This window comes from Pollicipes pollicipes, unplaced genomic scaffold (genome assembly GCF_011947565.3).
Source record: "Pollicipes pollicipes isolate AB1234 unplaced genomic scaffold, Ppol_2.1 Scaffold_4295;HRSCAF=5057_pilon_pilon_pilon, whole genome shotgun sequence".
Classification (NCBI taxonomy): domain Eukaryota; kingdom Metazoa; phylum Arthropoda; class Thecostraca; order Pollicipedomorpha; family Pollicipedidae; genus Pollicipes; species Pollicipes pollicipes.
In genome coordinates this window covers 9,608,360-9,619,219 of record NW_023596461.1, presented here as the reverse complement: position 1 = coordinate 9,619,219, position 10,860 = coordinate 9,608,360, and the positions used below count along the sequence as shown (strand labels likewise).

The 10,860-nt window shown below is 59.1% G+C and overlaps 1 protein-coding gene across 1 annotated transcript in view; it reads left to right on the top strand.

Moving 5' to 3' along the window:
- Nucleotides 1-3,333: 3,333 nt before the first annotated feature.
- LOC119096361 (disks large 1 tumor suppressor protein) overlaps nt 3,334-10,860 on the top strand; it is a 30,765-nt gene continuing 23,238 nt past the window's right edge. Inside the window, exons 1-5 of the mRNA XM_037219212.1 lie at nt 3,334-3,650; nt 7,223-7,326; nt 8,407-8,578; nt 9,295-9,421; nt 10,188-10,279. Of these exons, the coding sequence (XP_037075107.1) occupies nt 3,591-3,650; nt 7,223-7,326; nt 8,407-8,578; nt 9,295-9,421; nt 10,188-10,279 (555 nt within the window). The 5' untranslated portion in view covers nt 3,334-3,590. The remainder of the gene's footprint in view (nt 3,651-7,222; nt 7,327-8,406; nt 8,579-9,294; nt 9,422-10,187; nt 10,280-10,860) is intronic.

The window sequence follows — 10,860 nt, the reverse complement described above, 5'->3', positions numbered from 1 at the left end:
CTGGCTCCACTGTGCAGTGCCCACCATGGACCCAGTATGTTAGAGTGAAAAATTCCGGAATGGTACTGTGCTATATAATATATATATATATATATATATATATATAATGCATATTTGTATGTATGTGTCCATGTCATATGCTTCCCACAGCAGTCCCGGTTTTCCACACTGCACTGCGCGGCTTTCGCAGCTAGCACGGTCGTTGGCCCGTTAACTGAGTTAGCCTTGTTAGTCGTCGCTTTCAGCCATGCAACATGCTTGATGAGATAATGACTGTGGGCGTGTTCTGAGTGCAGATAACGTTTTGATCCGCGCTGATCAAAGCCTGGAGTCATGCGCCACGACCGCCGCCTGTAATGGCGCTTCTAAACGTGAAGTCAGCAGCGGTCACCAAGTGGCGCCCCGGTGGTTCAAGGCATAGGTTAAGTTCAAATAGGCTAGGTTCATATGTTCAAGGTTAGGTTGAACTAGCCAGACATCCAAGCACCTATGGCGTTAGGATGTCTGGCTAGTTCGCGTAGTTCTGAGCCCACATTATTCTGAGCCCGACCACACGGCGTCTCGGCGCTCCCATCGTTGTAGCGAGCCTGGTGGTCCATCTGCGCGAAGGCACCAGACCGCCGGAACGGCCTTTGTCATCATGCCATGCCGCTGCTGTCCTGTCGCATGCCTCCGACAAGCGTCACAGCCGTGTCCTGGCCGTTGCAGAAGACGGATCCGGACGGTGGACGGCCGAACCCCGCCCACGGAGACGGTTGACGGTGCCGCCATCTCGGGCCACAGCCTGGACGAAGTTCTCCGCCATGCCGGCCGATGAGGGTGTCCGCGGCGCCGCCGGCTGCGACCGGGCCGAACACGGCCGGCCGGGCGGACGGCTCCAGTACCAGTCAGGTCAGTGGGGAGTGAGAAGGGCCCCCGGCCGCGGTCCAGCTACGGTCCCAGTCAGGTCAGAGGAGTGGAGCAAGGCTCCCGGCTGGTCAGCTCCGGTCCCAGTCAGGTCAGTGGGGAGTGGGCGGGACTCCCCGACCAGCCAACTCCGGTCCCAGTCAGGTCAGAGGGAAGTGGGCAAGGCTCCCGGCTGGTCAGCTCCGGTCCCAGTCAGGTGAGAGGAGAGTGAGCAGAGCTCCCCGGCCGATCAGCTCCGGCTCCAGTCAGGTGAGAGGAGAGTGAGCAGAGCTCCCCGGCCGGTCAGCTCCGGTCCCAATCAAGTCAGAGGAGAGTAAGCAGAGCTCCCCGGCCGGTCAGCTCCGGTCCCAGTCAGGTCAGAGGAGAGTGACCAGGGCTCCCGGTCGGTCAGCTCCGGTCCCAGTCAGGTCAGAAGAGAGTAAGCAGAGCTCCCCGGCCGATCAGCTCCGGTCCCAATCAGGTCAGAGGAGGGTGAGCGTGGCTCCTGGCCGGTCAGCTCCGGTCCCAGTCAGGTCAGAGGAGAGTAAGCCGAGCTCCCCGGCCGGTTAGCTCTGGTCCCAGTCAGGCCAGAGGAGGGTGAGCAAGGCTCCCGGCTGGTCAGCTCCGGTCCCAGACAGGTCAGAGGAGAGTGAGCGTGGCTCCTGGCCAGTCAGCTCCAGTCCCAGTCAGGTCAGAAGGGAGTGAGCAGGACTCCCCGGCCGGTCAGCTCCGGTCCCAGTCAGGTCAGAGGAGAGTAAGCAGAGCTCCCCGGCCAGTCAGCTCCGGTCCCAGTTAGGTCAGAAGAGAGTGAACAGGACTCCCCGGCTGGTCAGCTCCGGTCCCAGTCAGGTGAGAGGAGAGTGAGCAGAGCTCCCCGGCCAGTCAGCTCCGGTCCCAGTCAGGTCTGAGGAGAGTGAACAGCGCTTCCGGTCGGTCAGCTCCGGTCCCAGTCAGGTGAGAGGAGAGTGAACAGAGCTCTCCGGCCGGTCAGCTCCGGTCCCAGTCAGGTCAGTGGGGACTGAGAAAGACCCCCGACTGGTCAGCCTCGCTGCTGTGTGCGGGTGGCAAATTCACGGCAGGTCGGAAAACATTCACAGCAGGTCGGAAAACGTTCACAGCAGTTTGGAAAGCACTCACAGCACGACGGAAAAGCTAATATATGCGTTGGCATGAAATGCACGCAAGTTAAACAAGCTGGAAAATATATTTGTTGTGCTCAGCGTACACTATCCTTCTCACCGTCAATCTGTGAACCAGAAAGCAACCTGGAAGATGATAACAACTCGGAGACTGCAGTGAACTGACGCCATTGAAAAGCGACGATCATTCATGTTGATGGCGAAGGAAGTTCTCGAAGTTGAATTCGCGTTGACGGAAAGGCGATGAAAAGCACAATCAAGTACTTAATTCTCCGGAGCCGACCCGTTATGCAACGTCAGAGTGTATCGAAATGCGAGCGAGCGGTGGTCGTTCCATGGGTCTTCGGTTGAATTCGGGGCGGAAGTGAGCAGCTGGCCTTTTTTTTAGAAAAAAAATTGATGAAAATCGTTATCCATTATCCGATGGCGGCTCCACAAATACATTAATCTGTACAAGCTCAACAAAATGCAACGCAAGTGAGGAAAGCTAAAAACCTTAGCATGGTTAGTCTTATGAATGCATCACCGATAGGCGTGTTTCACGACGCTTCGAGTAAAATGGGTGTAAGTGTTACGTCGTCGAGACAATCACGAGCACCGTCCTATATTCTGATCATTTCGTTTTTACTGGCTGCTCAGTTCCGTTGGCCTATTTAGCACTTATTTACCCATTTGCATATGACGCACACGGTTGGAATGCGATCAGCTCGAACATTCTGGGACATAGAAGTGAGTACTAGCGATCATACTATTTGCGTTCCAAGCACGCACACTTGCACATTTGCGTTGAGCAAACACTTGCAAACGAACGCCTCCTTACGCACATATGGCCGCACAGTCTGTCTCACGAGGACTTTCCGGCACACAGTTTCACGAAACTTTTCCGTACATTATGTTAGATGTGTATAAGGCATGCACCGAAGGTTGAACCAGTTCATGGTTTTCCTTGTTTCGCGTACACACGCCTGATGGCCAGAATACCGATTTCAACGTCGTTTTACGGAGACGAAATAAATCATTTTCAGAAACGCAACCGTCAGACGCCATTTTCCCTGCTCTCGCATTCTCCGTTGCCTCGAGGCCGGCGCTACCAATGGCGCTTCATCGCATTCGAAATACGTGCCTACCTGTCGCACCTGTAGGACAGTCTCTGACATCGCGTCCGGGGTGAGTGCGCCGCACCCCTGCGTTGGCGGCATCCGGCCGGACGGCGGGCCGAGGCTGGACCCTCGTGTTGCGTCACGGGTCAACAGGTGCCGGGGTGGCGGCGGCGGCCCGCCACAGACGCGGTGGGCCAGTGCGTGGGTCGCGGGCGGCGGTCGCAGGTGCGCGCTGTATGTCGGAGTGTGTATCGGCCGCCGGCGCGCTGTTCGGCATTTCGAGGTCTGGCGTGTGCTCGGCGACCGGCCGGTGACCGGCTGCAGCGGGTGACGGTGCTGCGGACTGACGGGACGGAGCCGGCGTGGTGCCGATCAGCCGCGTGCGACCGCGCGTCGCTGGGGTGCGTCAGTGCGAGGGAGTGTACCGGTGAAGGGTGGCCGGCGCCACCGCGGACGCCGAGCCGCCATGCCCGTCCGCCGCTGGATGAGGAGCCGCCGGAAGGAGTACACGTCCAAGGACAGCCTGGTGGGTGCACACCGACCCCGCCTAGGGAGGGGGGGGGGAGCGCGTGTCTACCGGGGACACAGCCGGCCAGGCAGGCTCGCCGCCGCCTGCACGTGACCTGCCGCGCCATGCGCTGGCTCCGGCCGGCGTCCGGCGCGCGGCCAGCAGGGCCACGAGGGGCCGCTGCAGAGGCTCCGCCGGCGCGAGCGGCCGGCGCCACGCTCGGGCCGCCGGCCCTATCGTGGCGGTCGCTATCATGCCCGGTATGCGGCCGTCTGGCCGGCCGCTGGCCGTGGCTCGGCCCGCCAGCGCGCGCTCTGCCGCCAGCGTCGCCGGCCGGCCAGGGCGCCGCGCCCGGGGAGGCCCACCGACCAGGGCGCCGCGCCCGCGGTCCCACCGACCAGGGCGCCGCGCCCGGCGAGCCCCAGCGGCCGGGGTGCGCGCTCGGCGGGCCCCAGCGACGCTGCCGTCCCGCGGCGTCGGGCGCCGGCCAGGAGCAGGCGTCCCCGGAGGTCACGTTTCTACGACGTATGGTTGGGCGCCGGGAGAGTTAGTGAGGCCGGCCCAGGGGCAATCACTGGCGTGTGATTGAGCTCTGGCGTGTGGATCTGGCACCCTTTGAAGGCCGCGCGCTGCTTCTCTCTGCTCGACAATTTCCTTGGCAGAACTGCGTCGTGGCATCGCATGCTTTAACTTAAGGGACAATTAGGCGGTGGGCGCGGAAATGATTTCAAAATCGGGCAGTGAAGTGCCTCACAAAGGGCCATGGGTGGGTGCATTATGATGGCCTTTTGTGTGTCATCATGCATCACAGCGTTGAAAATCACAATTGGTGCGTTCCAAGCCCTGCGAGTCGAACAGCCACCGTAACTAGCCCTCCGTCCATCTCCTAGCGCTATGCATCACCCTGAGCCCTGATGATGAGGGAGGGATAACGCAATCCTGGCTGGACGCAACCGCGGCATCGATTAGGGCCAGGCTGGCCAGAGTTTATGTGCACAAGGTTTTCCCCTGGATGGAGATGGAATCTGAGATCCGCGGCTGCGACAGGACCACGACAACGAAGGGCACGGGCGGGATGCATGAATGCGCTCTTGAACGGTAGGCACATGCCTACTTGCAATGCAGCAGACATTGCTGCAAACATAGCTCCGTGATGACGCATACATTGGTCTGTGTCGCCTCATGCAAGCGTCAAGTCATACCTCCACCAGCATGAACAATACACTGTGTCATGGCATACTTATGGTTGACACCGGGGGAGTTGGAATTGACCTCGAAATGTGTTGAAACAGGGGAATCTTCCTTTTTCTCTTCTGAGTTGGAACTGGAGTTTTGGCGAGTCGACTCAATTGTAAATGATTGGGCACACGCAACTGGGCATATTTAAAGTGTAAAGAAGTGTGGCAGATCCTGTGTGCACGAAATGCAACAGGATCGTATAAACCGGCTTATTGTTGTCAAAATTAATATCTATTGTTGCTTTCATGAAGGCCATAAATAGGGTTATCTCCCAAACTACTGTCTCAGGAATTGCCTCCATCACAACTGATTTCAGAACTCACCCATTTCTCAAAAATCGAAGTTGGGGGCGAGTCAAAGTTGCACTGGGCTTCGCTTGGCGTGACACTTGAACCAAGCTCATGTGTTGCGATTCAGGGGAGTCAGAGATGAAAACGATTCGGGTAAAGCAGGATCCAGGACAAATGTTTAGTCACAGGTTTCAAGACGTGTGTCCGTTACCAGCTCTGAGCCCGGGCAGGGCGCGGTCTGGACGGGTAAAGTTCGTGGTGGGCTTTGATGAATATGACTCCATCCGCCCCGGCCGGTCCGGTCGGCCCGGTCCGGCTCACTCTGGCCGGTCCCCATCTGATCGGGCCCAGATAATGTTCTCCGGCGGTGCCCGTCTTCTTCTGTTGCGGCCTGTCCTGCTGCTGTCCGTTCTGCTGGCCTTTTCGCTGCCGTTGTTTCTTCTTACCCGCGCTGTCCCGTTATTCATGGTTTCGCTGCCCCGCATGCTGCGTGTGTCGTCAGCCCTCCTGACCTCTGCCGTGTCGTGGATGGTTTTGCCCACCGGCTCGTCCCTCCTGTTGTCAGTTTTCGTGGCCTCCTCTCTTCGGCCACAGCCGGTACACCCTGTGAGCCACTGTTTGGTGCTGGCAGCAGTCTGGCTGACCCGCCAGTCCTCCGCCTCCGTCCGTGCCGCTGACGCCCCCTGCGGCGCGCCGCCCGCTCCGCTGCGGTCGCCCCATGTGCCGCCTGTCGGTCGAACAGAGCGGCGGTGCCTCGCACCGCGGCCACCGCGCGCACCCCAGGTATCGCGTTACGGCGGCAGGCCGCGGGAACACGAGCTGGCGCCCAGGCGCGCGCTGCGGATCGATCTGCTCTGTAGCTGGCTCGCTCTCTGACGAGCGCTGATGACATGAGCGCTGGCCGCCCATAGGCTTGACGGCGGGCAGTTAAGGGCTGCCGGCTGGGTCGCAGGCGCGCGGTCACAGTCAGAGGCTGGAGGGGAGACCGGAGCGGCCCGTGCTGACGTTTTGTGACTCGCGACTGGAGACTTGGCGCGAGGCATCCCCGCGGCATATCGGGCATCAGCACGCCACTGTGCGTCGACCAGCCCCACTTAGAAGTGAAGCTTAGATACAAACTGATCTTAGCTCCCAAGGGACAATGAATAACCTTTCGAATAGGCTGCAGTTTTCCTGCACTGGTCTGGCGACCCGCTCGCCTCTTGGTTAGTGTAGCCTCGCACACCTGGCGACATTTTCCGTCCCAAGTCGCCGGCATTCCGCGCTTAGTCATGCTGGGGGCCAGGAAAGCCACCACAATGACTGTGGCTCTGCGTGCGGTCCCAGCTCAGCGCGCCCGTCGTCTCAAAGTCTAGATCTCCAGGTATGGGCAGAGTCGTTCCGGGCAGCGCTGGCCTGCGCCGTCCGATCGGGGCGGTGGGGCAGGCGCCGCGGCGCCGCCCGCCCGTTCCCGGCCGGGGGCCGGCGCCCCGTCTGGAGCACGAAGCGGGCGCCCCCCCCCCCTTCCCCCCCGTCCTCCCCCCGTCGGCTCATGTTCCGCCTGGACGCCGCTGACCTGGTGGTGACGGGGGATGGGGGCTGGCGGCTGGTGGCAACAGCAGTGGTCGCACGATGGCATCTGATCTGGCACCTTGATCTGCCACCTGGCGGGCAGCCATCGAGGTCAAAGGACCGTTCTGGCCCATGTCGTACCCCGTACGCAGATGGAGCCGGTCGTATGCCCCCCCCCCCCTTCCATCTTTTTCAACCGAAACATGGGTCTAGGGAGGTGTATAGAAGAAATTGTTCACTTTAAACAATTTCCCTATTGTACTGTAATGTCTTCGTACTGTAAATTGCATAGCAGATTTCGTAAATGCCACTAACATCCGGTCACCTTTAAGGTGACCATTGATGCAGTGATGTGACGTGCCTTGTCAAAACTTTCAGAAGCTCAAAACATAGTGTCAGCATCGCCTACGTGCAGCGCGGCTCGTCATCAGTCGCGGCCATGCCAGGGCAGTGTAGGGTGAGCACAACCGACGGGTGGAGACGTTGACCTGTGGCGTGTTCTTTTTCCAGCTGAACGGCGACGATGACTGGGTGTATGAGGAGGTGGCACTCTGGCGGGGCAGCCAAGGCCTGGGCTTCAGCATCGCCGGGGGCCGCGACAACCCGCATGTCGGGTCAGTGCTCGCCGTCTCCTCGTGCTCGGATGTCTCCCCGTCTTCGTGTCGCATCAGTTATAGCGCACAGACGCCAGCCATGTCTGATGTTGACGTCCCTTCTCGCACCCTGCGATCTGTTTGCGCGCGAACTGTGATGCCCAAATGTGTTAGGTTGCTCCGTCACTGTCAGAGCCGGTGACGGATCTCGTCACGGGTCGTGACGGCCTGTGACGTGAGCCTCGGCGTTTGACCTGTTCTTTCGTGATATTTCTGGCCCGCGGCCGTAGTTTCGAAGTGTCGTATTCATGCACAGTACAGCGCGTGGGCGGGGGTGGCTCGGTGTAAGTGCTCGAATTTACAGTCCTGCATTCGCAAGCCGCCAATACTCTTCAAAGACACTGACCGTAATCTCAGCTAGATCAATATCTGCATCGTTTCTGAGCGAACTTAGTCTGATGCAGTCGCGAGCTGATTCGGTCTGATAATGTCACCAAGCTGAGTTAACTCGGTGAATCTCATCTAATGGGACCGTTGCCTCCGGCTAAGAACTAGGTCTTCAGGGCATTTTTGTGACAACACGAACCGGAGATTCGCTATTTGCTCCCGTTTCCCCTCTATTTGCTTCTCCGCGGTTTGCTGATTACACGCGGGGTGGTTTGCGTTGTATTCTTTAGTAAGTGATCGGCCGCCGCTGCTACGATGCCAAAAACTTTCGATGCTTACTTAGCTACAGTGTAATCGTTTCCAAAAACTGCATCATGTCGACTGATAACTGGCGAAACCGCACCGCCCAGACCCCAGTCAATGAGACGGCGTCGAGAAGTCCGCAGCTCCACAGGACCGCAGCCCAGCTGGCGTGAGCTGCTCAAGTGCAGCACCATCACGCTTGTGCTCTCCCACTCGTCTGACGTTAACCTGCATCCGACGCCTCCCGTACTTGACCTGATCCCGTACCCGACGCCACCCCGTACCCAGCGTAAACCCCGCTCTTGACGCCACCTCAGTAGTGACGTCACCCTGCGTCTGACGTCACCCCGCTCGTGACGTCAACCTACGCCTGACGTCACCCCGCGCCTGACGTCGCCACCGTATCGCCAGGGACGACCCCTCCATCTACATCACCAAGCTGATCCCTGGCGGCACAGCGGCCACCGGCGGTCAGCTGAGAGTCGGCGACATCATCGCCCGCGTGAACGGCGTCAGCGTGGCCAACGTCACCCACGAGCAGGCCGTCGACGCCCTGAGGAAGGCCGGCACCAACGTCCAGCTGGTGAGGTCCGGGGCATGACCGGAGGCTCCATTGATGATGGTGATGCTCTACTGCGAAGCAAGACTTCTCTGTATTTGTCCTATCTTGTTTAGTTCTATTTCCCTTCGTTTGTTGTCGCTCCCCTTTCACCACGCGCTCGCCCTCTTGAGCTCCTCCACATTTTGGGAAGGCGCACGCTCCCACGAGCACGAGCGCTGTTTGGCTCGCTACCATCAAGTGTTGAAACAGCATAATTATGCCACGCTACGCGGGCGTGATTGATGGTGCGTGCGTGCCAATGGACGTAAAACGTGTCAGATGTCGTTTTCGCTGGAATTGTGGTGTCTTGGGATTATCTGAAAAATTAGATTCCGTTGAAATTTGATTAGGGGTGCCACTTGGCATTATTTAAAGTGCGAGTTTGATTTAATTTCGCATTCATGCTTGACATCATGTTGAAGTATGCCGAAGCGTATCTTCGCATAATACACTCCGTACTCGGTGAATTGTCGACCACAAAAATAGCAAAACAGCATTCTGTATCAGTCATGTGTCACACGGGCGTCGCATGGAACTATAAAGATGGAATTTCTGGGTTTTTTGTTGTTTTTTTTTTCTCTCGTGGTTTCCTGTGACGTTGTGTACCGCTGCTGAGCAGCCTGGGCCAGCTGTTGCGTGTGGTCACTGGCGGTGGTGCGCGCTCGCTGACCCGAGCCCGGCCGGCGCGGTGCCGGCAGTCGGTGAGGCGGCGCCGGCAGCCGCGGTCCGAGTACCTGGTGCAGCTGGAGCTACACAAGGGTAGCCGCGGCCTCGGCTTCAGCATCGCCGGCGGCACCGGCAACCAGCACATACCGGCCGACAACGGTAACCAAGCTGATGAGGGTGTCACCCGATCTCGGTGGACGAGGCTGATGAGGGTGGCACCCGATCTCGGTGGACGAAGCTGTGGATGATGACATCCGATCTCGGTTGACGAGGCTGATGAGGGTGGCATCCGATCTCGGTGGACGAGGCTGGGGAGGGTGGAATCCGATCTCGCTGGACAAAGTTGGGGATGGTGGCATCCGATCTCGCTGGACAAAGTTGGGGATGGTGGCATCCGATCTCGCTGGACGAAACTGGGGATGGTGGCATCCGATCTCGGTGGGCGAGGCTGGGGCGGTAGGGTTAGCCTCGAGAGCGCCGACCAAAGACCGCAGCAAAGCACGTGACTTGAGTGTGCCTTGCCGCTCGAGGCCGGCTTGGGCGGGTTTCGAGTCGGTTTCCCGTGGCGTGTGCCGGGGTCCGGAGTGCCTGTCGGCGCCGGCCGAACGCCGACCGTCACCGACACAGCTCGGCTGCAACGGCCGGCCATATCGCTCAGATACGACACCGGCCGACAGATAGCCGTGAGTCATCGGCCACTGCTGATACCGCCGCTGGTAGAGGCGCGGAGCGACATCACTGATAGCACGGTGACGTCGCCTGTTCCTGGTGCTGTCTCTCCGACCACGTGCGGCCATATCGAAACCTAACGGGCCATTACAGAGCTCCGTGGTGGAAGGAGCACTTTTACTGTAAATGCCTACCGCGCTTGTGGCCCGTGCCGTTGCGAGATGGTGGCTGACGCGATCAACGGCGCCCGTTCCAGGCATATACGTGACGAAGATAATGGAGGATGGCGCGGCCTACCAGGACGGCACCATGGCTGTGGGGGACCGGCTGGTGGCCGTGGACGCCGGGGTACGTCGTGCCTGCCCGCCACCCTTCACGCGGGCGAGCGGTGCACGTCTCCGCCGCATCCCTCGCAGAGGTCGGCCGCGCGGACGAGGCCCATGGCCCGTCGCTACATTGACCTGTCCTGTCCCGCGTCGCTCGTTGCCGAGCAGTGCTGACCTCAGCTTGCTTGGTGTGGCGGGACGCCACCACAGGCGGAGCAGGCTGTCTACTCTACGCTAGAAAAGATTGGGCATTCGTTCCACTCTCTCTCGTCGCTGGCTGAAGTTGATGTTGGCTCCATTTCAAGGACTAGAATTATGCTGTAACGTTGAAATTAACTGCTCTCGCCTCGAGCAGCGGAATCATTTGTAAACGCATGTAAATTGTAAACGCATGCAACGCATGTAAACGCATGTAAATTTGAAGATCATTAGCGTGGGGACCCTTCAACGTTGCATGTGACGCGAGAGTGAGAGCTGGGACGAGAAGCTCGCCCCGAGTTCCTGAATCGAAACCTTTCCTTCAAGATGTTCGAGGCCTAGCAACTGCACCGCTGGCCGGCTTCACTCCCCTAATGTGATAATGCTTTACGGAGTAGAAACCGA